The sequence below is a fragment of the Oryzias latipes genome, chromosome 1, assembly GCF_053564925.1.
Source record: "Oryzias latipes strain Hd-rR chromosome 1, Olatipes_Hd-rR_3.1".
Lineage (NCBI taxonomy): Eukaryota > Metazoa > Chordata > Actinopteri > Beloniformes > Adrianichthyidae > Oryzias > Oryzias latipes.
Genome location: NC_136237.1, coordinates 26116757 through 26143434, shown reverse-complemented (window position 1 = coordinate 26143434; position 26678 = coordinate 26116757). Strand labels below are relative to the sequence as shown.

The 26678-nt window shown below is 38.1% G+C and overlaps 2 protein-coding genes across 4 annotated transcripts; both read right to left on the bottom strand.

The window, feature by feature from the left end:
• Positions 1–1070: 1070 nt before the first annotated feature.
• On the bottom strand, positions 1071–19543 carry LOC144991059 (ubiquitin carboxyl-terminal hydrolase 53-like). 2 transcript variants are annotated; one of them, XM_078944804.1, is made up of 17 exons: positions 19117–19543; positions 17975–18090; positions 17131–17291; positions 16515–16607; positions 16248–16382; positions 15946–16059; positions 15753–15835; positions 15161–15266; positions 12084–12230; positions 11758–11907; positions 11485–11653; positions 7654–7773; positions 6758–7439; positions 5716–5777; positions 4756–4834; positions 2826–3643; positions 1071–2721 (listed from the first exon to the last, which is right to left on the bottom strand). In XM_078944804.1, exons 2-17 carry the CDS (start codon positions 18066–18068, stop codon positions 2645–2647), a joined length of 3090 nt encoding a protein of 1029 aa, XP_078800930.1. In that variant the 5' UTR covers positions 18069–18090; positions 19117–19543; the 3' UTR covers positions 1071–2644. The 2 variants fall into 2 exon arrangements, with proteins under 2 accessions (XP_078800930.1, XP_078800923.1); XM_078944797.1 differs by having other exon boundaries at positions 17975–18160; positions 19117–19508.
• Positions 19544–20581: 1038 nt separating this feature from the next.
• myoz2b (myozenin 2b) lies at positions 20582–25354 on the bottom strand. 2 transcript variants are annotated; one of them, XM_004084291.5, is made up of 5 exons: positions 25221–25354; positions 22407–22573; positions 21944–22028; positions 21209–21371; positions 20582–21129 (listed from the first exon to the last, which is right to left on the bottom strand). In XM_004084291.5, the coding sequence occupies exons 2-5, from the start codon at positions 22563–22565 to the stop codon at positions 20904–20906; spliced, it is 633 nt and encodes a 210-aa protein (XP_004084339.2). In that variant the 5' UTR covers positions 22566–22573; positions 25221–25354; the 3' UTR covers positions 20582–20903. The 2 variants fall into 2 exon arrangements, with proteins under 2 accessions (XP_004084339.2, XP_011490820.2); XM_011492518.4 differs by having other exon boundaries at positions 21209–21374; positions 25221–25350.
• Between the last annotated feature and the right edge of the window lie 1324 nt (positions 25355–26678).

The window sequence follows — 26678 nt, the reverse complement described above, 5'->3', positions numbered from 1 at the left end:
GCTGATTAAAGTGTGAGACACTAAATGAAAATTTATTCAACAATGAATAAAAATAAATATTTTATCTCCAAAAATAGAAAGTGCAGACACATTTTTGTACATGTTACTTGCAGTTAAATGGTACTGAAACATGTCAAAATGCATTCAGGTCCACTCACTCTGTGCGGCAGAAGCACACAGAGGCGCGACACGGCCTGGAAACATCAGGCCAAACTCATCACAAAATATCAGTGACACAATGTGGAAAGTTCTCTTTGTTTTGATGCACATCAGTAGAATTAGAGTCTGTCCCTGTGTGTTTAGCACAAGATAAAAGATTTATGTCGATGCAATGTCACTTGCTACCATATGTGGCACAGGAGACCACCACCCGTTGTCAAACAATCCTTTGGAGAATATAAAGCCTTAAACTGTACGCTACAGAATGGGGGTGCTGGGAAAACATGTCCATATACATACACTAACTCAACTTTAGTGTTGCAAAAAAACAAAGTTGGTAGTAGTAAACGTTTAGGTTGCAGTATCCAACCTTGCCCCCCAGGAAGACTTTCATACTTTAGAGATGAACACGTATAATGAGCTGTAATGACACATTATTGAATGTTTTTACTACATATATATCCTCAAAAGTGAGTCATTTTTTTTAAACGTCCTTCTTTACAAAAAGGAATTTATTTGCTTAAATAAAACGAAATAAAAGATATCAAGGCACAGTCATTATGACGAACATTTGGAGTCAAAGAACAGAATAACTTCATTCAAATTCAGTCATAAAATAGGCTATGATTATAGAAAAAAAACACTTAGTTTGGAGTGTAAATGGTTCTTAATTTCAAATAAATTCATCATAATTAACATTTTAAATAAAAGCTACATTAAAGAGATGTAGCTTTTTTAAAGCAGAAAATCTTTCATTAAATCAAAATGAAATGTGAAATAATTTGCTACAGTTAAAGGAAAAGGTGTGGTCACACATGAAAGTCTAAACATTATCTGGTCTCTGACAGCACAAACACAGCCTGAGATATTATTGACTAAATGTGCTCAGTGAGAAACACCTTGAAAAAGTATTTTTGTTGTTTTTTTTGTGAGCAGACATACTTGAAAGATGAGAAAAACAGATACAAAAAAATAGTTTGTAGGAAAAGATATTAAAAAACTAAAAAAGAAAAAAGGTTTGCACATAGCTTCAGGGAGAACACAAAAGACTTCTGTTTTTGGTAAATTATTTGATGAACTGGATACATAAAGAAGGTGCATGTAAAGTTAAAAAAAATTCTACAGAATGCATAGACTTTGTTGAAACGTTTGCTGTCTTTCCGCGTTTTGTTTGCATCAAACTTCGATTCAAAATGCATAAGCATATTTTTGTTTAATCGACAGAAAAAATATTCAAGTTTCCAAATTAACCAAGGTTACAAATTTCCAATTGACTCATTTTGCTACAATAAAATAAAGTCCACATAATGTTGACAAGGCTCCGCCTCTAAGCCTTTTATGTTCATGCTAATGATGCACACAAAGCTAAAGGACAGACTGTTAAAGGCCACATGCAGGTTTTAAAAATCGGAAGGAAGAATATGAGTGTTAGTAATTTGTCAGAGGTGTCAGTTACACTGGCATCGTTATGAAAATACCTGCAAATATAGACCTGTTTTTGTATCTGTCCACTCATAAAGAGGAAGACTGGAAAAAGTACAGTTTGACATCAACTTGAATTACAAAAAAAGTACAACAGGTCAACTCTAAGACAGAATCACACAAGGTTTAAGTTTTGCATCATGAATTACTGAATAGCCTGAGAACCTCCCAACCTACTGAATAACATGCTCTCAAACAGTGTTTTATTACAAACTGAGTGCAGCCATGCAAGAATCACCAAGATGCACATTAATACGAGGCATTAAATGTGTTTTTCACTTTTTAGGAGGAAAAGGAAAAAAGATGGCTACTACAGTGGGGCAGCTCACGGTCATTCATTAACAATGAATGCTGTACAGGAGTTGATAAATGAAAGCACGTTGAACTGATTGTGTTGCAGGATCTGGTGACACGTGCATAAATGTACCAATACGCTGTGCAGAAAAATCCATATAAAACTTTTAAACCAAACTCTTCTGGCAGGCCTCAGGTGACCCGCCTTCAACGTGCAGGAGGCAAGTTTTGATTTTTATGTATTACTTTGAACAACTATCAGGTAAAGTAGCTTAAACATACAAATACACAGTTAAGAAACAAGTTGATTATTTCCTCTAAACATTTTCAACGTTCAGGATCGCCATTATCTGTCAATGCTTCCGTTAAATATATTTACGTTTTTCTGCAGTACTTCTGCATAAATGAAAAAAAATCTGAATCTCAGCACAGTTCTTGAAAAACAATGACATAAATTACTTAATCCTTGGCGCAAACAAAAAAATACAATTAATATTAGTTCATTCGTACTGCAGGACAATAGAGGACTTCTGACGATCCATCCAACAATGCATAGCAGGATTCATTTGCTCATGTTACAGGCTCCATTAAACAGGTCCCTCCTGGTTTGAAGTGGTCAGGGCTTCTGAGCACGTGTTTAATCCGTAAACTCTTTGGCATCCGTTTTTTTCTCTTCATTCCTGTGAATCAAAACTTACCGAGTCAACTTTCATAAAAAACCTCGTTCATCCAGTCCTTTGGTTGTCACCGGGTTCCATTTTGCTGTAGGTTTATTGCTGTTATGGCCTACACAGAAAAACGACACATCCTACATCAGTGCTTTGGCTATATGTTAACAGCACAGCAAAGAACAATGGTTCAAATCGTTTAATTTTTTTATGTGGACATACTTGTTTCAGGTTTGGCTTTTGGCACATCCTGTGAGTTTGAGTCGTTGGGGTTTGTTTGGCTGATCTCTCTGCGCTCACTCATGGTTGCAGTCCGTGGCACTGCGGCCGAGAGGACTAGAGGCCTCTGGTTGTGGTACTTAAGACGGTAGGTTTCCGTCATACAGTTATCCACGTTGAAGTAGGTCGTCAGAGAAACTTCTTGAGCTGGTGCTGCCTGCTCCGCTTTACCCCCAGCAGGTCTCTCCTCACTTTCACATGATGACTGAGTACTCCTTTCAGGGTCAGAGCCTGATTTCGAACTAGCATCTGAGAAAGTTCGCAAACTTGACATGTCAGTCTTCCGGTGAGGGCTGAAGTAGTACGTAGATGAAAGATGAGGACTTGATGAAAAGGGTTCTTGAAGCGTCCTGGAGCTAAAGCCATGGCTAGCTTCACCCTGCTGAGAAATCCGTTGCGAGGGTCGAATGTTTGGCAACCCTGTTGGACCGAGCTGACGTAGACTGTTCGGTAGGAGAGCTTCTGCAGGCCCGTTGTTGGGAGGGTGGTATTGCAGGGAAATTTGAGGGCACTGGGAGTCGGAGGAGACAGCCTCACTGTTACTTGAGAGATAAGTGCTTTCTCTGTCCTCAGACTCAGATAGAGCAAGATCATCTGAGCTGTTCCATTCAGAGCTACTGGTTTTTGGGATGTGCTTCAGGGTTGTACTTTCTTCGCTGTGCCCTCTGAAGTTTGTCAGCTCCTCTAACTCGCTGTGCCTGTTTTCAGAGCCAGCAAAGTTCTTTTCTTTTCTGGAGATGCTTCCATACTTTGATTTACGTCTACAAAATAAAAAAGAACAAAATATGATATTTTATTGTTTAAAGAAAACATACTGAAATATAATTAAAAAAGTATCCAAATTGAAAATATTGTACACCTGTAAATTATAAGTAGCAGGTTCATTGAGAAATAATCATTGAGTATTGAACCATTTATCAGTCTTATAACTGTAAGTATAATAAATAAATAAAATCCATTCATCTTCCAATCCATTAATTCCCCTTTGGGGTCACAGGGCTGCTGGAGCCTATCCTGGCTGCTTGTGGGCAGGGGGCACCACTCTACCCTGCTCTGTTGCAGGGTAGGCTGTCCACAATCACACACCCGTGCACTCTCACATCATTCACACCTAGTTCTGGTTCAGGTCCCCCAGCTGGGACTTGAACTGCGGGCCTTCTTGCTGTGAGGCAAGAGCGCTAACCATTGCGCCACCGTGCAACCCATAAATATAATCACTTTGGAAAGAAATTTTGTCTCAAAAAAGAAAACAGCTTTATTTAGAAACAAAGTGATTCTGATCTCAATGGCTCCTTATCTTGTTAAATAAAGGTTACAGTTCTCTACATAATGAAAACAAATCGTAACATCTGTTCAAATGAGTAATATGGCAATTTTTTGTTTTGTTTTTCTTATATAATTTGATCCCTGAATTTATTTCTAGCTATAAAAAAATTACCTATACTTTTGTTTTCACATAGATGCTAAGTTAAGGTAATTTTGAAGCAAAAGTAGTTTGATGCGTAGTTGCATAGATAGGCTTTCATGGGTCAAGACTTCCTAAAATCCAGTTTATTTATATATTTCCAATTCAGAACTTTGGTGGTCTCAAGGCACAACCATGTTCATTATGGACATTGAACCCAAATTTTGCTCATTGCTGAGAAGCACTTTGCAGCAGTTTCTTTCCCCTAATTTGACTTTGATTGAGCTCTTTTCTCTCGGCAGGATGACCAGTTTCCCATGATGTCACAAATGCAAGAGAAAAATTCTACGAATATCTTTTAGTGTTTTGATAGTTAGTTAGATAATTTATTTTTTTGTCGAGGTGGGAGAAGTGATTATTTTTGGAAGTGGTAAATGAAAGACTGCAATTCTCAAAAGTGAACAATACCTTGAACATGGACTGAACTTCTGATGTGGAATTGAAGGTTGATCATATTTTTTTCCCTGAGGTCTGGGCTGATGTTTTCCTGTAAGAACCAAAGGAAGACCATTACAAAAAAAAAAGATGTTTGCACAGAAAGATGGATAAATCCAGCTTCTGTCTTTCTGTTCATTTTCAGCCATCAGTTAATTAGGTAAACCCACCTGTGCATGCTTAAACAAAATTGACCTCTTTCCCTATGCTATCTTTGATTATTTGATTAAGAAGCAATTAAAGACATTGATAAAAAAAAAAAAACTAGAGAACCAGAGAATTTTTTTAAAGAAAAACAAAATGATTTATTTCCCACTAAAAGGCTGTGAACCTTTGAGGACACAAGGTGGCAGCAGCTAAGAGTTAAACACATCAGATTTTCCCAAACTGACTCAATCAATCACAGCACTCTCTCTACACACCAGCACAGACAGACAGTGCGACAGTGAATTTCTTTCTTTTAAATATAGATGTGCTTTCTTTTCTCTTTGCTGTTGCCTCTGAGAGGTCCATGCAAGGATAAAAGCTTCCACTCTTCCACTCCTGAGGCACATGGTCCAGCATGGAGTGCAGCACACTCCGAGTTCAGCCTGTAAACGGATATGTGTGGCAAAACCAGCAGCAGTGTCCAGCTGTGCCGCCTGAGAGAGCTTTGTGGGATTATCATCAGATTAATACCTGTGCGTAATCGGCTGGGTAAAAAAGTTAAATAAGCATGTTGGGGCTTAGAAATAACTCAAATACAAAACATGCATTAAATTGTATTTAAAATCTCTTTATAAGAAATCTGGTTTGTACAGACAGAGAAAGGGAAGTAAAAGGGAAAATGAGAAAAGTTTAATGGTAAGAAATCTAGTTGAGGATAACAGCTCGACTAGAACGGCTATATACAGAAACTCTTCTTTAGAATGCTTTTTTAGATTTTTGACTTACCATTATGCGGGGGGGAGGACGTCATGTTCGTTTTTGCACTGACGCCCTTTTGATGCAGCTGGCTGGAAATAAAGGAAAACACACTTGAGCATGTCTACAAGCTTTACAGCTAGGAAATACTTAAAGAGTGATGTACCAAAACACTTAAAAAATTGCATTTCACAAAGGCAAAAGTACAAAGATTCTAAGTTTACATTTAAAAAAAGACAAATTAAAGCAGATTTTAACATATTAAAATGTATTTGTTTTTTAGTAGAAAAGCTGGAAACTAAACATTTTAGGTTTAATTTACAGTTTATGTGAATAAATTATGACTCTAAGATACATTTTCATATCTCAGTCTAAATTTCTTGATCACTTGATGGTATAATAAATGGATGCCATACCTTTTACATTACAACTTTGGGTTAGACCTGACTTAAAAACAAGGTCATAGCTCTTCAGCTTTTTTAACGAGGAGGCAAAAACAAAGAGATCACTGTTTGTTTTTAACTGTCCAGTCGTGTCTATCTATTGCACATAGAAATGCCTTGATAGACTCTGGTCATAAACAAGTGTTGTGACTTTGCAGGGTTGTAATGATCAGTTTTGCACGACCAGATACTTGATGCTTTGTTGATTTGCTAAAGTGCTTGATACTGAGATCCTTTCATTTAGTTTTTACCAGGAACCATATCTATATGTAATGTTTGCAACTACCTGTAGTCAAATTGAATTTTTTGTTTTAAGTAATTTTGACAATTAAGAAGTTTTGCAAGTAAGTTTAAAAGTTTCCAGATGAAACACAGTTAACAATAAAATTAATCAATAACAATTATTAGTTAAATCTAAAGATGTATCTATACAGTTCTGCATTTTATGATAAAAATAATGTTTTGGAAAATTTAGAACATTTTTTTAATCACAATTATTCATTTTAATGTTTTACATTTATGGACATGCATCTAAAATATAAAAATGAGTTTTTTGAGCAGTATTTTATTTTTTCATGAGCTTTAGTGTTCATGTTTTACAGTTTGTGCTGCTTTTAAGCATTTCTTACCTTTGCAAGTATGCCTCAGGTTGGGATCTCTGGTCTGGTCTAATGCCAAAACCATCAACGCCTGGAGAGTCAGGATTGGTGGAGCCACTGCTGAGTCTATCACTGCTCTCATAGCCAGACTCTGTTCTTTGAATGGTCCAGGTATCACTTCGCAGCAGAGGCTTGGAGCAGCCTTTGAGTCGGCTGTTCCTCTGTTGGCTGACCTTGCTCTCTGACTCCATAGAGCTGTGACTGTCGGTTTTTTGCCGATGTTCTTCCTCGTAAATTGTCATTAAATACTTTTGTTTGCGTTCATCTACAGTTTGTGCATGTTCGTGCGTGCTAACTCTTTGATCAGAGCGCCCTCTTTCCTGGGATACAGTCTTGCTGCTGTCTTGCTGCTGCTGACGCCGCTGCTCCAGCTCGTTCAGAACTGTGTCCACATTCAAAACCTCCCGGATGGGCCTCCAGGCGGGCTTATACTTGTCACGACTTCCTGCTCCTTTGTCCCACTGATCATGGCGGCTCTCCTGATCAAAGTGACCTTGGGACGTGTTTGACTTCCGACTATTTTGCGTACTGCTGGACTGTCTGTGAGGCTCCTGAGGAACCCTGGATGAACTGCTAGACGGCTTTTCAGAAAAACTTTTGAGAGGCCTTGGTCCATTCTCTGGTGAGGCTGCAGATCGTGCATTGGTGATATCTGAGAAAGGCAGAAAAAGCAACTTTTGATCAACTTTTTTTTTAATGAGGGGCTGATGGTCTTTGTATAACAGAATTCTTTGATTAAATAAAAGTCACTTAGAAAAAATGTGTATTAGATTTTAAACCTAATTTCTAAATGAGGTTTTATAGAACAAAAATTTAAATGCCAACTCTCAAATTTAGATTTCCTTTATTTCTTTTTACTTAATTACCTTTGTGTTGAAGCGGCTCAATTCTTTGAAGTCCTCTGTCCTTTGACGTTTCACTTGGTCTTTGCAAGTTCTCCATGAACGGTTCACGATATTGCTTCGGACTGCCAAAAGGATGTTTCACTGAAGAAAAACAAAAAAATTTTTTTTAGAAATTTAGTTAAAACTTATGAAATTGTGATTTTCTTACTTTTTTTTCATAATATTTCCTTTTTGATTACATTTTTGAGTGTCAAGAAAAAAAAGATAAAGGTTGCATTTTATTGTAAAAGCAGACCAAAGGAAGATCTTACAACACAGTGGAATCAGCTGAGTATCTCACTGACTCACAGATATCTCACTGCAAAAACTTGCTAAAGCATTCATAAAAAAATCTAGATTTTAGAATGGCCCAACAGTGGAATCAAACCCCCTCATGCTCCCAGTTTAAGGGCAGACACTCCACCAGTCAGCCACTGAGCTGGCTCCTGTATCATAGCTGCTTCCTGTATCAAGTATTTTATCAATGTACGGTGAAGAAGGGAAGAGAGACAGTTTTTTATTTTTTATGCCAATAAAAGATGAATGTTGTCTAAAATTATCTTCTGTTTTTGGCCATGGAGTCTCTTTACAGTAGCAGCTCAAAGCACTGTGGCTGTTTGAACAGTCTGTCAATTTGAACATTTCTGCATAAAAAAATCACATAAAACCTAAAATTAGATATAAATAAACTGATAAAACAATTAAGAAATCCGTATTTTTTTTAATCTAAAAAGTTGAAACTAATGAATCTTTATTCACAGTTAATTAAACTTTAAGTACGTAAATTTCAGTTACATGCGCCTGGTACTGTTGTTTTCTGCTTAATATTTGGGCAATCAACATTTTTTACAATGATTTTAAAAACAAACATTTTATCAAAAGATAATACTGTTTGGAGCTGGGTAACTCAATTTGAAACACAGACCATTTTCTGTTACAGGAGCAAACGTCAGTGATTGCCCAGATGATTTTAAACCCTAAAGATTCTGGGAGGGAAGCTCATGGACTGCTTTGCTGGCAAGATGTACCTTTAATTATCTAATTGCTGATGCAGCAGATCTACATCACTGCAGAATCCAAAGCCACTTTTATATATGATTTTAGATGTTTGTTCTTCAGCATCCAAAATATGACTGCAGGTCATGACTGCATCAGACAAACAGTCTGAATATGAGACAACCACCTAATGACCTCTGGATTGCCCCTAATTTTAGTTCCCTGCATGCTCAGGTGTGAATGTTGTTGGCTCCTTGATGGCATCCAGTAGCACAAAAACAACTTACCTTAAACTATAAGCAATAAGGCCTGATATCACTTACAACAATATGGAGTAATAAATCTCCATTTTTTAAACAGCTTTGAGATGATTCAAATACTCAAAAGGAGCCAATTTTTCATTATGTCAGTCATTTCTGACAAATCAGGATTAAGGTATCATAGGTGGCTTTGTCTTATCTTCTGCATCTTTCTGAAAATGAGACCAGGAACAAAAATAAATCTCACAAAAGAACAGATGCTGCATCATTCACTGAGATAAAACAAGGCGCTGCTGCCTCTTCTACTAACCCTGACGTGTGTTTTGCTTTGGCTGGCATGCAAGTGACTGTAAAAAAAAAACTGATGTGATCAGCCTTCAGATGAGCTTGTTTGTCTAACAGCTGCTGTTTTTACCTTTCATATCACTTTTTGTCTTTTAGTGGGAACACTACAGATTATAGCACCCTTAAAAGGTTTTTCAGGTTTAATCTCACTGAAAACAATACATCAGTTCGACCATTTTGGAACACGATGAAGGAAACACATTGCAGTTTTTACTGTGCAAAATTTTCCTTATAGAGAATTCTGACTGCACCTTTGTGTTTCTCTAACATCTGCCAAGTAATTAACTAATGCACACATGCATCTTGCTGCCTGAAGTTAAGCAGGTTGTTATGCAAGTTTATCACAATAGAGGCCAGTTGCCATCATTTACTGCAGCTGAAATAAGGTGCACAAGAATGCACTACAAAAAAATTAGAACTCCTGCTGCTGTGCAGAGAAAATTATTCAGACTCCACTAAAGCATGCAATGTAATAAAATGTATCAGATGAAGCAACACCATGCATTATTATATGAAAACACTGACTGAGAAATGCACACATGATCCCTTATATGCAGTTAGAAATTGAAAGTCCTCTCTGGTTATAGAACTAAATCAGCAACCTGATCATATGTTACCAAAAAAAAAACAACAACTGAAAAACAATAGAAGAAAAAACAAGCAAAGTGGTTAAAGTCCCACTTTGTGACCTAAAAGAAAAAACGATCTTATGCATTTACAATTTTAATTCCTGAAACAAAAAGTCACATTTCTCCAAGTAGCCTACTAATAAACTAGACTTGCTGTATTCTTTTTTTAAGCATCCTTTAACTACCATATGTTTTGGACCATAGGGGGCCACCTGACATCCTACTCTACAGTGTCGAGACATGAAACAACTACTGAAACTGGAAAGATCTGACTGCCCAAAATGTCAAATAAAAAGTATCCTGAGAATTGGAAAGAAATGAAAAATAAATAAATTAATTAATAATGGGAGGGGCGAGAGCTGAAGAGCCAGACCATGAGTGCATTTGGCCACAGAAACGGGGATTAGGGAGAGAGGCGTGGGTGGTAATCTGCGTGCAACAGAGGCATCATCCTCATTTGAAGTTCAAGCCAGCGCATAAGGCCAGGCAGTCTCTCTTTCCATGGTTTCATAACTCAATCCCTACAGTAGTCATGACAGTAACCTGTTTTTCTCTGAGAAGAATCGGGGCTGTTGCAAATACTGGTAGATTTACATTTTAACCTTAGAATTAATTATTTTAGGCTCTAAAAAACGTTTCAAATGTTACAAGAAAGTAACATTCTAGTGTTTTGGTAATCCGTAGAATTAAAATAACATTGATTGCTCAGCCTTGCAGTCCATCATTTACACCATACATTGTTGTAACAGTTCACTCACAAAGCTAAAGTAACCATTAAATCTGTTATATAGCTACACCAACATCAGCTTCACCAAATGTTCTATGTATTTAAAAGATTTAGGCATTAGACGTAAAGGGAACACCTTGACAGCTGTTGAAAATGGAATTTAAGTTCACAGAACTCTAAAATCGACAAGTTTTTCTGTATATTAATGCTTTTTTTTATTATTTTTTGAGGTGATCCAAACACTTGATGATACAAAGGTTGAAAGCTTGCAGTTTTAAAGCAGACAGTCCTGTGTAAGACACCCTTTGTCATATCAATACAAGAATACAAAAATGAAACACCAGATTATCACAATTAACTAGAAACAATATATCAATATAATAAATACCTTCCACTTTCGGCTTCTCCCATCAGGGGTTGCCACAGTGAACAAGTCGCATGGTAAATTTGGCAATGTTTTACGCCGGATGCCCTTCCTGACGCAACCTTCTCAAACCGGGCTTGGAACCGGCAGAGGTGGAGAAGGGAACAGGGAGCAGCCTGGAGTCGAACCCTGGTTTCACGGATGAAAGGTGCCGCAAACCAGCACGAGCTAAACTGGCTCCATATCAATATAATAAATATTGGGGGAAATATTTTATTTTTTTATTAAGGCTTGGTTTTCCACCTTTAATATTACTCTTTTAGTATAAATATTTTTTTAACTTTTAGATTAACTAATTAATAATAAATTTTGCTTATTTTTGCATTCAGAGGTTGACAGATTTGATACCCTTAAAATATGTTATCCATGAAAACGTTAAACATTTTGGAACTCTTAGAAGGTGCAACGACTAGTAATCAAAAGCTGTCTTACTGGTCACGTCACCATTTACATGGGCTTTGTATCGTGGACACACGGTGGTTTGTCGCGGTGCATCTTCGTTAGAGACCGGACTCCCCTCAGGATTAGTGTAAAACAAAAGGAGAGGTTGGAAGTGTCCTCTAATGCATTTAGAAGCCACGTCCTTCCATTTGGATCCAATCTATCAAAGAGAAAAGTCTGACATCAGAGCATGTTACACAGCTTTACAGGTAGGACACTCAAAAAATGATTTTAAAAAAGGGGTTTAATCACAGTTGTGCTAACCTCCTTCACAGTGGCATCATCGAAAAAAATCCACTTTGAAGATTTGGTGTGATATGCAAAAGCTGAGTAATGTTTACTTGAAAAGCAGATCATCCCCACCAGATGCAGCTCACTCCGTTTGGCAGCTTCATCAGTGACCCTGTTGAAAAGCTAAAAGAGAGAATACGTGATTCTGGTTCACAATATATTTTTAATAAAAAATATAGCATATAAAATATTTGCTTTTTTATTTTTTAAAATTACAAAATTTTACTTTATGTACTCTGTTTATTCAATAAACAAACTGCTTAAGAAAGCAGAGGACAATGCCATGTAACAGCTCTTACCCCATACAAGTTTAAGCGGGGGCTGATGGAGCGGATGACATCGTCAGTGAGATCAGACTGTTCAGCATCCCACACAAATCCGATGGTCACTATCTCAGGGCAGTTCATAAGAACCCGGCGGATCTTGATGCTCTGGCCACAGTCACTCTGAAAAGTAGAATGTAAAAAAAAAAAACACAGAAGACAATAACATCAACAAGCAGAAAACCTGCCATTTTTCAGGGATATAAATACAAAAAATCACACTCTGAGCAACACTTAAATCTTTTTAACTTTCAGTCTGTACGCATGTTGCATAGTGGTAGAAGTTGAGACTAGGGAGTTTCAGGTTTAAGTTTCTATGCAAAAGAGGAGTAATTTTCCGTTAAATTAATTCTAACTTGGTTCTAACCTAACTCTATCTCTTAGGATGATTTCACACTAGGACTGTTTGGTCTGCCATTAGTTTGCATTGTTAGAATAATTGTTTGGGTTGGTGTGAGTACTCCACTGAAGTCTGATATGAACCAAACAAGCACTCTGTTCTGCAAATCAGAAAAAGAAACTGTCTCAATAATGAATTTGATGGAGTGAAAACATTCACACAATTCCACTCGAAAAACTAGTCAGTTTTCGTCAATGAAAAAAAAAAAGGTTTTTCTTTTTCTTTTCTGGTCAGTTGTCATTTAAGGAAATACTGCCAGCAGTTGAGCATAAACTTTTGATGTATCCAGGAAGTTTGCGCTGCTCTTAAGATCATCTTTTTACATATTCTAAAAAGGATTCCCAATGATCTTATGATTATAATTATGCTGTTTTTGGCCAAAATCAGAAAACCTGTTGTTTTCTAGGACATCGTTTATGCAGAGCGGCAATAGTTCATTAAAAATTCTCCTCTAAATTGTAGGCAGGACCTAGGCGCAGAGTAAGCCTGCCTTCATTTCCCATCATACCTTTGTTTACACTATCTCACAGCCCCTCACAACAGCAGGCTAACATTAGGGGTGCAGCAAGAATGGTAAGCAATATTGGATCTATCCAGCCGTACAGTTTAGAGCCTGTTGGAAGCTCAGACGAGAAAAACGAAGACGTACATGGATCTATTTGTCTGCAAGTGGATACATCAGAATGAAAAGGAGCAGGGAGCCCATGGCCTGCCGATTGTAATTATTACATAACAACTACAAGCTTTTCTAAACTGAATTCTTGGTCTGCTCCTGATTCACAACAATTTCTCAGATTCATGAACTAATTTAATTTCTATCTCAGCTAGTTAATTCAATTTAAGACATACATTGTGAGAAAATTGACAATTTCATAACATTTCTATAAGAATCATCAAAATAAATGTAGTATGACTGAGTGCAGTAGGACTGAGTGTAAAGTGCAAGACATCCTGTATGGAAAGAAAAGTGATAAGGTTTGTGCAATAAAACAAAGACTTCTGTCTGCACTTTGGTACTTGCTGTGTTTTTGTCACAGGGATCGAGTACAAAGAAGACTCTTTTATTCTCAGGTGACCAATTGAATTCGTATAAATAAATAATGAATGTGAGCCCTGCAATGTAATCAATATGACCTGTTTGCCTAGGGAGTTCCTTGGAAAATCATTATCACACATAACAGAGCTCTGCTCCGTCCACAAATGCAACCCGAAACTGTTATGTAATCTAGAAACCACCTAAATACACCATGAAGAAGTCCTGCACAGTTCTCAGACAGAGACACAGAGGACACATGTTCCAGGGTCAGAAAATGAATCACTGGTTCTATTAAGCACACCTGTTATAACATATACATATATATATATATATACAGTTATAACAAATAAAAGATATAACCAAAGCAGAAACCTATGTGACAAAATAGTGCATGTAACAAGCTGCATTAGTGCATGTAACATGAATGACTTATGTTACATGTGTGTTACTGTGTTATACACATGCAAAGAACATTTTTAAAACTGTATTCTGCAGTAACTTTGCAGCATAGAAGAAGAATTTGCTGTCATCAGTGTTGTAAGAGAGAACTCCTCTGCCTCCACACCAAGCACTTCTCCATCATCTATTCACCCGTCCAAATGAAAACAATTTGCTTCTTTGGTTCTTTTTAGTCATTCACTTATTTTGTTTTCACTATTATGTACTTTATTATTTAGAGGGTTATATGATAACAAAACATCCAAGATAGTCACAAGACTGTGCCATTCTTGGTGTCTTTGGGATTATGCAACGCTACATGCTGTAAACATCTGCATCCAACATCCAATCCAGCAGCACAAACAAATGACACGCCCACATTTCACTGTCTAGCAATAAACAAAAGTAATACATCCAAAACTTAACATCATACACTTCTTCAACAAACGTATCCAAGGCAATAAAGTAACAAATACATTCAAAACAGTCCAAAATTATTAATGAAATATTTTTGACTGACTTCTATAAATGTGTCTTTTTTACCCTTTTTTTCTGCAGGACACTGTAAGACCTCACTCTAGTCTACTAACAGAGTGTGTGCATTAGGCCAGCAGCAAAAACCTGTCTCCCTCAGAAAGTTAAATGCAGGTCACGATTTTGGAAATTGGATGACAACCACAGGGCTAAGCAGCTAAAAATTGTATTCAAAATAAATGCAAAAATTCTATTCTGGCAAACCTGTAAGGATGAAAATAATCAGATATGATAAAAATGAAAAACCTAAAAGAACCTTTGGCAGTTAACAAAAAGTGATGCAAACCGAAAAAGGAGGAAGACGTAACGAATGCAGATGAAAACATGTAGATAAGCCCTTGCTGCTATTTTTATCCTAACTCTGGTTTGGCATCGTTTCCTTCTGGCCACTTCAAGTACAGCACCACAGCACTGAGTTTACTCAATTCAGTTAAGACCATACATTTGGTGATCATCTCACACGTTTTGAACATTTCAAAGTTTGAACCAGTTTTTTAATAAAACCTTTACATAAAGTATAAGTCTTTTTGTAACTTTTGAATTTAGTCCATGAAGAAAAGAAAAAGTACGTAATCATCGAGGTGTTAGGAATTCAGAGATAAATACAGAACAAAACAGTTGATTTGGAGTGTATCGGTAACTTACGGGGCAGCTCCGCAGTTCTCCTGTGCTGTTTGCTGCCTGCAGCAGTTCTCCAAACATGTCAGACCGGAGGCGCTCGTGCTTCCCCAGCATGCGATCAACCTGCTGGCTGGGAATCAAGAAAGTATGAGTTGGGTTGTATGGGTTGTGTCAAGAAGGGCATCTGGCTTAAAAATGTCTGCCAAACTACCTGTGCAAAACAGTGAAAGCTGAGTCACTGTGGTGACCCCTGTGCCGTAAGGTGAACAACAACAACATGTACTATTATTATAGCACCCCACTATATAGTTTTGAAGAAACTACACTTTCCAAGAAAATGAGCCCTTTGTTTGTAGAGAACGGGTGAAGATTTAGGACTTGACTAAATCTGGAATTACCCTAAAATCCACAGCAGCGTTAACTGATCAGCCGAGGTAAAGAGTTTACTACAACAGAGCGGTTATTAAAAGATAAACCGACCCTCTTGAAGTCAATTTCAGGGTCAGAAGTACAAACTCCTGCACCTCGTTTAAAGTGTAAAGGCTTATTCTGACAGCTTCTTTTTCTAAAGGAGAATATCAAACAAACGTTACTGAGGATAATTCCCCATACTCACCATAAAGCAGTGGTGGAGACATAGTGTACAAGTTCTGTGAACGGGTGAGGATCTGAGGACGCACCACAACAGCGGCACACAAACTGCAAAATAAAAGCTGTTTATTATCCTAAGTTTTCACTATATGTCAAGCAGTACAACCACGATGGGATCTTTCACGATTTCATTGCAGATTTATAATTATTTTAGGTACCTGCTCGTAGAGCATCATTGCAAACTTCTGGTGAGTAATGCAGGATTTGGAGGAGCAGGCGTCAGTCGCTGTGTCCGAAACTATGTGCAAATGAATTCGCTCCAGGATGTTCTCCTAGCATGCGGGAAAAAGAACAAAAACGGCATCAATACTTGGACAAATATGAGTATATGTCTTGAATTGTCAATTAAGTGCTGATTTTTCTTTTTAATTGGCACTTGCAATAAGAGTGGAGGAAAGCCACATCATTAAAAAACAGGAAAATGTGTTTATTAAAAGTCAAAACCATAGGAAATTCATACAAAACACTCTGCAGCATCATCCATCAAACCAAGTTGAAAGCGCTGCTCATCCTTGAAAGTTTCAGCCAGAGCGTTGCGCAGGCTGTCAGAAGGGAGCACGCGCTCTCTGCTCTGCTGAAACTGGCTGAAAATACTCTGGGAAAAAAGAATACACAGATTGTTTCAAGTTTTATAAACACCCCAAAGGAAAACCTAATATTTGCACGGATAATTGGTGCAAATTTTTTGCCAGAGCTAAACTTTTTTTGGTTTGTTTGCGTGGTTTACCTTTAAAGCGCAGAAAATGCAGCCGTCTCGGGGACAGAAGTGACCTGAGAGCTGCCTCAGACTTCTCCTGAAAATGTCCAACTGCCAGAGCACCTTTTTTAAAGGAATAAAATATAAATTTGACAATAGCTGAAAGCAAAATGTAATACATTTTAGAACTAAATAAATTCTAAAAAAAAAGAATTAAAGGGAAAACACAAAAAAGAGTGCTGCAGTGCTTTGCCATGCTGTGCTTTCAGCCGTCATGGCTAATGGAGCTGAAGCTCGGCTGATTCTGGTCCCTGATCAATCGATGAGTGCATCTCTGCTTCTGTGTAATATTTGCTAACACAGCAGGACTCGCTGAACCCGAGCACTCAACACAGCAGCTTTCTTAGTGTGACTTATTTTTAGCTGAATGTTTTGGATAGTGGAGTCCCCCTCTTCCCTATTTCTCACTTAACACAACCAAAACTTTACTTTACTAAGAAGTTGTTTTACTTTAGAAATCAGTTTCATATCTCAATCAGTTTTGAATTTCCCTCAGGGAAAAACAGGATGGACAAGGGATTCAAATCTGAAAGATGTGACGGGTGGAAAAGAAAGGTGGAGTTCAAGCTTTTAATGGAGCAGTCACCTGAACAGCGCTGTTGAGGAAGCAACTGTTCTGCCCTGGCTCGTTCAGCAGACCTTTTGTAAGAGCGAGTGAAAGCATGCTTCCAGGCTGGTAAGATTTCTTCAGGCCTCCTCCAGGTTTCTTAAACATCTTCACCCATGCCATGGAGTTAGAGGCTGCAGCTAAGGGAAACAAAGTGCAATGTCTCTGTCTGTGCTTCTGATCAAGCAGCTTTTGTTAAAGTCCCCCTCCGATCATCTTTTGACTACTTTTCAAAGCCTTCCCAGTGGTCTTTTTTAGCCAAAATCTAAAAGCCTGTGTCGCTTTGTAAGACAAAGTTTCTGCACAGTTCTAGTTCTAGTTCATTAGAAATTTGCCTCTGAGTTGTGGGCGGGACTCTTAGCGTGGGATAAGCCTACCCCCACATCCTGTCTTCAATTTGATGCTCTTTGCTAGCTTACTTCACAGCTCGGATGAAGAAAACAAATATGTACATGGATCTATTTGTCTGCAAGTGGATGCATCCGAATGGAGCACAGCAGGGAGCTTGTGGTCCTCCGATTGTAGTTTCTACATCATTGCTACAAACTTTTTCAAACAGCATTTATCTGCTCCTGATACACAACAATTTGAATAAAGAAATACAAAGAAATGCAATTTTGAGCTTAGTTTTCTTTTTATATGTCCTCCATCAGAAAAATGCCACAAGAACATGTTAAAAACACCATTTTCATCAGAGTTGATCTTTACGGTGGTTGCTTATTTTAACCTCAATCCTGTTTATTTTGATATTTAGCAATAACAGAGACCAAGAGTAATTGATATATTCATTTTAAAGCAAAGCATGGTAGATGTTTGAGCTCACCTTCTCCAGAGTTGGAGGGAGACTTGCTGCAGCTGGATGTGGTGGGACATGGGAGCTGGTGCACTGGCCTGGCCATGGGCTCCATCCATCTCATCCCCACACACCTTCACGGTGGTCTGCGAGAAGCATTGCCAGAATCAGCCACTGAGAAGCCTTGGAAGTGTGTTTTTGGACATTTACTGTAAGCTATGAAAGAATAAGAAAAAGAAAGGATGGGGCAAACGGAGCAGCCACATCTAGCCAGCCATCCATTGTCTTAATCCACTAAATCCCCTTTGAGGTCATGGGGTTGCCAGTGCCTGCTGTAGGGGAGAAGGCTGGGTAAACCCTGGACAGGTCACCAGCTTGTCGCAGGGCACACAAGCACACACCCCACACACTCACACTGAAAGGCAATTTAAAGTAATCAATCAACCTGTGAAGCATGTTTTTGGACAGGGGGAGGAAGTCGGAGCTCCCGGAAAAAGCTCATGCATGCACGGGGAGAACATGCAAACTCCACACAGAAAGGTCTCAGCTGTGATTTGAACCAGGGCCTTACAACCACTGCAGCCACATCTGTAAATGTTTTTATTTCTTCTAAACAATAACTAATAAACCCATTTAATTTTTAAATTGTTTTTCCAACATAACACAGTTTAAATTTTTACTTTAGAAATAATGAAAATAACCCTTATAGTTCAAGTTACATATCAAACAAGGAACCACTCAAAATACCATCAAAGACACTGACCGATGGAATAATGCTTATGTTTAGCATTTTAATATTTATGTTTTTAGAAGCTGTTAAAGTTTTCCTTAAAAACTCAGCATGTTGCTATGCAGGCCCATAAGGTTGACCATGAGCTGCCAGTTTGTCGTCATGTTGTGTTAAAGGGCGTGTAGCCGTTCCAGAGCTGGATTAGTGGAGCAGCTTTTAAAGCTTGTTTTTTAAAGCTCCATTTCCCGCCGTCAGCGGGCATGCAGGCGGCGGTGGAACCGCCTCACGGTTCGCTCTGGACCTCAACTGCTCTGATTCAGCCACAGCATCTTCAAACACACACACACACACACGCCACAGCATCTTCAAACACGCACACACACTCAAAATGCTGCAACTTGCATCCACAATTGGAGAAAACGCGCGCTCTGCATGCGCTCACCTGTGACGGCGGCGGGTACCTCTCTCCTCCGGCCGAGCTGTCAGCGCTCAAATCCCCAGACTTTCTCCTGCATCCCGCTAACACAACGAACAACTGCAGAGAGATGCTCCCCCTGGCGCACGCGGCGCTCTATCTGCGCTGCATCCTCCGACACGCAGCCGCGACAGGCAGGCAGCAGCTCAGCGGGGAACCGCGCAGAGCGGCCAGGATCGTGTTGTTTTGCAGGAAATCTCTCCCATCTTCCGCGCGAACTGGGTCGATGATGGCCTGGACCGGAATGTCCGACTCGGATTAGTGATGTTCTGAGACCTGAGAGGTCAAACTCCGCCCCTAGTGTTTTCTAAAGTGCACTGCTGTTGTATTGTGCTCCTCAGTCCCTGCTTGGCAAATTGTGTGCTGGCGGAAGGTCAGACTTCCAACTTGTCATGATGATGATGGGAGAAGGCATCACATGATCACAGTGGTTTCATAATCATGCAGTAGTGTGGGGACTAACCCTTTCCTGTTTTCCTACTTGTTTTTCTCTGTAAAGACAAAAAAGCAGAAGTATTTCATCTGGTTTAATGTTTTTAAAGCTATAGGATGTAGTCTATATATGCATGAGTAATCATGCTGCAAATGACAACTTTGAAGTTTGCTCTTTCTTTTCTCCTTTGTCCTCTGTTTGTGGAGAGTTGCAAAAAAAAATAATAATAACAGAAAAAAACTCCATGTGGGAGAATTTCGTGCTGCAGTAAACAGAAAAGTACAAAAAATTGGGGCAGATGGAAGGCCGTGCAGGGGGAAAGGCTGCAGAGCTTAGCAGGTTGGAAGTAAAGACAGAAGGAGTAAAATGGGCTGAGGCAGTCTGCAGTCAGCAAAATTGACACCAGTTTTTTTTTTTTTTTGCGTGTATCTCTACATTTTAGCATTTGCAAGTTTGTGGCAATTATCAGTTTTTGCTTCATCAAAGTAAAATCTCTGTTTTAATCTTATTTTCATTTGCAAATAATGATAAAGAAACAATCTTAAAATATGCAAAACATATGAGAAGAGAAGTGGGCTATTAGATTATCTTCCGTTTTTAGTCTTAAATCTACACGGAGCATCTTTCTTTCTGAAATAAATACATTTTTGGATAATAAATGTTTTACAGAAAGTAAAGAAAAGTTTTGGGATTTCTATTAACAACAAAATATTCTTCAAGGGACAAAACTGTTTTTTAAACATTATTTATGGAAGAAATGTTGTTTTATATTTCTCCTGATGTTTTTGGCACAGTTGAACTATTTTCAGGCGAGCTGTCAAAATTGGAGCTGATGTTCTTCATGTTATTTTTGGAGACATTTTTTGGAGACATGCCTGTTTTCATTTTGTTGTTGTTTTTTTGCAGTTCCCCATTGAACATTGCTGCTTATAGCTGTAAAACTCTGAGCATTTCCACTAAAATCAGGGGTATTCAGCTTAAAAAAACGCTGTGACTACCTTTGAATTCCCATGTTCTTCATGTACAATAATTGTTTTATTCTTTATTTACAATAGTTATTCATCCCTCATTTCAAATATTAAGAGTTACATTTTTTCTTTTTTTTTTCTGTGCTGAGGGAGTTACAAGTCACATTGTTTTTTGCTGTTTTTTCCCATTGTACAGCAACAGACAGAACAGAACTGAAACCGAACAGATATGCTGTTTTTTTTCAGAAGTTGAAAATGGGAAAATGGGAAAAAACAAAAAAGCGCAGGCTCCATTTTGTTGAACCTAAACACTATACAGGCTGAAGTTTGTTTGGCTCCATCCAGATGATATTCTACAGATCGTCAGACTCTGGAACACTAGTGGGTTCGAGGGTTATAGTTGGGATGATCAGATGTGTGCCTTCGGATATCCACCCCTGGGCTGTCCGGTTAAAGGTGGGCCTCTTCATCCTTGACTCGTTCAACTCTGGGAATCGTGGTGGGTTCAGGTCCACCTCGGGGAGCTTGAAAGTGATTCCTCTGGGAGCTTTGTCAAAGCCACCATAAGGGGTTGCAACCCTGAAGTTTAGAAAGTAGTATTTAAAGAACATTTATCAAATATAGTCTTTTCCTCAACTCTTTCTAGTATTTTCCTCACCGGTTAAAGCATCTGAACTGGGGAAGCTCTGGTTGTGGGTTTGGTTCTGGCATTCTGAGTTTGATGGTTTCAGCGAGGTCAGGGTCACTGAGGATGGCCTCCTCCCATGGCGTGTGATAGGTCTTGTGCACGCCCGTGCTGTCTGATTTTTCTTGGCTCGTATCTGCTGGTCGGAAACAACAAAGAGGGATTATACTGACAGGAGATCACACTGGTTTGGCTTGTTCTAATATCACAGAGCGATCTGAAGGTCTGGTTTGCTATTTGGGGCTTGTTGTGAATGCAGAGCAGTTTTTCTTTTCCTGTAGATGAGATTAAGAATAGATACTGTGCTTTGAAAACACTTAACACTGACAGACTGAGTTGTCCATCATGATCTGAGCACCTAAAATAGCTCATTTGAAGTGTGTGCTCATCCTGAAATGTGTTGGGAATGACTGATGCACTACATTAGAATAAGTGCACTGCACTATTCAAAAATTATTAAACAAAAGGGTTTAAATCTGCTCTGTTTCTGTAATAAATCATAACATACAGTGCATGACTCAATATTGGGTTAATATTGGAAATGGCTGTTTAACTGTGTGATACCAGTGAACAATGTTCTAACTCTGTCACACAACAAAAAGCTTCTTTTTCCAGCGTTCAATAATATCTTGAGCTTAAAACACTAAATGATGTACCGTGTACTTATGTTATGACTTTAACTATGACATGGACTTACTAAACATTTACCTGAAGCAGGATTGTTTGCATTTTGGTCTCCCTGAGTAGTTGGATCCACCATAAAATCTATATTTTTTCGATTTAGTATATCATTCTGCAAAGACAAGAACTTATTATTAAAATTATTAGTTACTATGCTAACTGTCGAGGTGTTGCATTATCCTCTATGTACTTGAATGCATAGGCACACAATGGCTTCTAACATTGTCACAACAGATCAACACAAGACTCAACAAAGTGCCTGAGCAGCCTCTAAAAAAGATTTAGCTGTATGATAAAAACTAGCATGCATCTTTTCTAAGAGCTTCACTGATAAGTTTAATTAATAAAGAGAGCTCAGGCATCTTTACTTACAACGTTAAGAGGTCTGCCAGAAAACCCTTGAAAGGATCAGTCATTATGGTGTGAGAGAGAATTAACATGCAGTCATTCAAACATGTGAAATGATGAACATTCAAAGCAGCTGACTCACAGTCAGCAGCGCGTTTGTTTCATTTTGAATACTCTCAAAAGTGTATTTCTCTGATCTCCTCTGCCGCATTTTGAACAGGCGAGAGCCTCTGTTGGAAAGCAGCGATAGCTCCTCCAACATGATGTCTTTTGGAGTGCTGAGCTTCTTTCCGAGATCCATGACACTTCCTGACAGGAAACAAGACTCAATAAAAGTATAAATACCAACAGAAACCAGTCACATAAAATGAGCAAAAGTTAAATTTTCAGTGATTTATAAAACAACTCCAAATTTCTCCTAAGGCTGATCTTGCAAATGAATCAGGCTATGTGTTGTTTACTTGGAATTTAGTGTTGGAACCCCCACAGAGGAAAGAAGGGCAGCCAAAAAGATTTAGAGATACTAAAAAAGGGCATATCTTCTAAATTTTGTGTCTTGGTGCCTTAAAGGGGGAGCCACCTTGAAAAAAAACCCTATAGAGGCTGCCTTCCCTCTCAGTAAACCATATTTATTTAGTTTACACAAACTGTTATATACTTATTAAATTATGGTATAAATCCAATGGACAATAAACACAAATAAAAGAAAGTTGTGAGGTGAAAACAAAATTGTACGTTGTTCTTTTAAATGTCAGTATTTTTAAAAATGTTCCAAGAGTTTGAGGTGCATACATTGAAAATGGCCAGTCTTTACTGTAAACTAGAGGACCACAGACTGTGTAACCCTTGTGCTATCTTAGATGACCCCACCCTTACATTGACGTGTTCTCCCTACCATGACAAAGGTGGATAAAGGTGGAAAGATTTCATGTAATCCATGGACACTAGTGAAGATTACAAATCATTAAAGAAAAGAGATTCAGCGCACTGAGCTCTAGTGGGTCTAGATGACCCAACTCCCAATGTTAAAGTGCCTAGGATAGCACAAGGGATAAAAGAACTGGACGGGTGTGATGTCACTTAGAAAATCGATTACTTCCATCTCCAACCAAATGAATTTAGTCGCCATTTTTCTGACATATGGATTCCACCATGGTGGAGCCAGACAATGTCAGTAAGCAGTGATTGGTACAAGTCAGTCTGATTCAATGTTTCTATGGCAATCAGGAGTGAGCTTGTTGGAAGTCCACACTCCTTCCATTGAATGTGGACTTGGGAGAATCAAATGTTTCAAACGTTCGACTTGAAACCACATTTTATTGAGGCATCTGATTTGTCAATTTATAGCTTGAAAAACTTTCACTACAGAAACAACATCACAAAAAAATAGTATTAGCAAGAACATATTAAAAAAGGTAGCAGAGGAAGAAGGGTTATTCTGACAAATGTAAAGATTAAGTAAAAACTGTTTATTTCTCAATAGAAATTTATTTGATTTTGGCTTCTTGGAACCAGCAGGTAATTCATATTTGCAAAGTGAGGTCACTAAGTCCAGTTGTCATATACAGTCAATGATCCAGACCATCCCTCTGCTAATGTTTGGGAAGCACCCCTGGAGGGTTTCCGATAGAAAGTGTGAGAAGCGATCCAGTTGAAATGAATGTGAAGAAACATATCAATAACTGCTTCCACATGTTGTCTGGCAACAGGATATTGAAACTGAGTTTAGAGTATAACAGCTCTGGCTTTATATGCAACTATACCATAAATTAGTGTGCAATTAAATCAGCTGACTTTATTTAGGAGATATTAGACAATATTAGATGTGTGCTTTTCCTTCTACAGTACAGTCTGTCATGAAAATTAGTTATCATGGAACCCATTCAATCCTGGTACACACAGTTTCCTCATTCATTGAGAGAATGCACCACAGCTGTTGCAGACCCTCACGACCCTCACACAAACAGCGCTGCACTTGGGCACCCTAACCCCACCTCCAGGGACATCACTCATCCAGAAAAAGAAACTGAGATAAAGGATTAACCAGCTCAGGAAGTAAAATATCATATTTATTTATGGCTGCCGCAGGAGAGCAGCCCCAGCATTCAGATCTCAGATCAGTACGGATATTCTTTTGCTTTTCTATTGACGAGGCCTAACTCTAACACTGCTGGGACAGAGGATTCTCCGAAAATAGCAGCTGCATGCCTCCATCTTTCTCCAGCTGCTGCCGTACATAGTTATGACATTGTTTCTTTAGAGGGGCTAACAACACGGGGAGATGACCATAAACACATGGTAAACAAAGAGCATAGTTGCTCTTTGTGAGCTATGTGGAGATGCTTGACCTGACGTGACCATGAAAGCTGACAGGTTTCCAATGGAGACAGAAAAAACCCACTTGACTTTGTCCTGGCATCACTGATGTTTTCTCTTTTACATCTTCAAACAGTGTTGAAATGAGTCTAAAATGTCCCTATTTGTCATTTGATTGCAGTGAGTTGCATATTCCACAGAACAATGTTGTACTTGCATTGGTGATGTAGAAATATTTAAAGTCTTTTCTGACAGCATTTTGGGGATTTAAGGTAATATTAGTTACATTTCTTTGCAATTTTGTTAAAAAAAAATATAACAAGTTAATGAATCAAATAAATATCCACCTGAAATAAATAATGCACAGTCCTGCAATAATTTTTGTTTGTTTTGGTTGAAACTCACTAGTGTTGGATTTTTAATTATTGTATTGTCTTTTAAAAAAGTAACAATGCAGTTCTAAAGATATAAATGTGATTCAATGGTGTGAAGAACAAGCAAAAGGTCATAAAGTCATAAAAAGCGGATTTTCCTTTTTTATAGAAAAAAAAGATGGATACTTTAGTTTGGAGTATTAAAGTTGTCTTTTCAAATACGTCCTTTTTTATTAGTAGACAAAGAGTAAATTGTTTTTTCATACCTGTGATGGTGCCCCTGTATCCTTTAAAGGAAGACACGGACGCTCAGGGGTTAACTTACAATAAAGTGGTGAGATCTTTCCTGATCTTCACAGTCCCGGACACTAAAGCTAAACTGCGAGTGTGTCTCTGCCTCTGTTGTGAGTGGAATGCACGCTTACATCAATAGGCTAAATTTAACTTGTCAAACACTCAAAACCACTCACAGGCACTGGGGAGCAAGGGTAGAGAGGAGAGGGGACCATGAGCAGCACATGTAATAATCTGCAGCAGCATTCTCGTGGGTGAGGGTGTCCCTGCTGACGAATATTATTTTCCTCCATTTGAATGCTTTTGTTCCCCTTTTTGTCTAGAAGGTTACCGTACATAATTTTAAAAAGCTCTCTCATATTCTAATTTCACCTCCCTTTTAATACTATAGTTTCCTATTTCAGTATTGCACTCTAATATCAAAATAATTGTAATGTATTTAAAAGTAAAAAAAATGTTTTTTTTTACAACTGCAAACTCCTTCATTGAGTGTTTTTTTTAATTGTTTTCATTTGAGATCCCAAGGTTTTTAGTCCCTAAAAACACATTTGTTGTTAGTTTTATTAAGGTCTGACTGGGTTAAAGAAATCTAATCTGCAAATTTTAAATTTTTTGTCGGAGCATTTAATTGTATGGTTTTGTTGTAGGTTGTAGGGTCAAAATATAGATTTAAAAAAAAACATTGGTCAACTATGAATCAAACACATCAGAAACAAAATGGGAAATTGTTAAACATGCAATTCGATTTTATTTTATTTGTGAAAAACCAAACAAAACAACTATTTAGTCAACACAAAAGCTCAGATTGGAATTGTACTTGACTAAACATTATTTTTGTACTCACAAATTGTGGATGAATTTATAAGTGAACAATTGTATTCCTTTCTTATGAAATGCATACCTTTTGATAATAACATAAATACCAAAAGTGCTGTAAAGTAACAGAGATTTATATAAAATGCATACAAAATTGATTATATAGATTAAAGTGTACAAATACATGCTTATGAAGTTGTTGATGGAGAAAAAGTTTCGAGTTCAGTCAGTAAATTCAGTGAAAATTAGTACATTGGAATTTTGCACAAACTGACTTTGCAATGCAGCAAAAAGTGAATATTTTACATGACAGTCAAACAGAAAAGTTGTTAACTATGTGAAATGTGTCCTTTAGATCTATTCTGAGAAATCTAAAAATAGATTTATTCTAAAACCTAGCGGATTTTTCAATAGCTATTAGGTACACCCCTCAGAACTGCCTTAATACTTAATACTTGGTGGCATAGATTCAACAAGGTTCTACAAGCATTCCTCAGAGAGTTTGGTCCGTATTGACATGACAGCATATCAAAGGGCTGTGGGGTTGGAACCATGCTCAGTTGGTGACGAGTGGGTATTTGAGTTCCTGTTTCCTTTCTATCAGCTGAAACCAG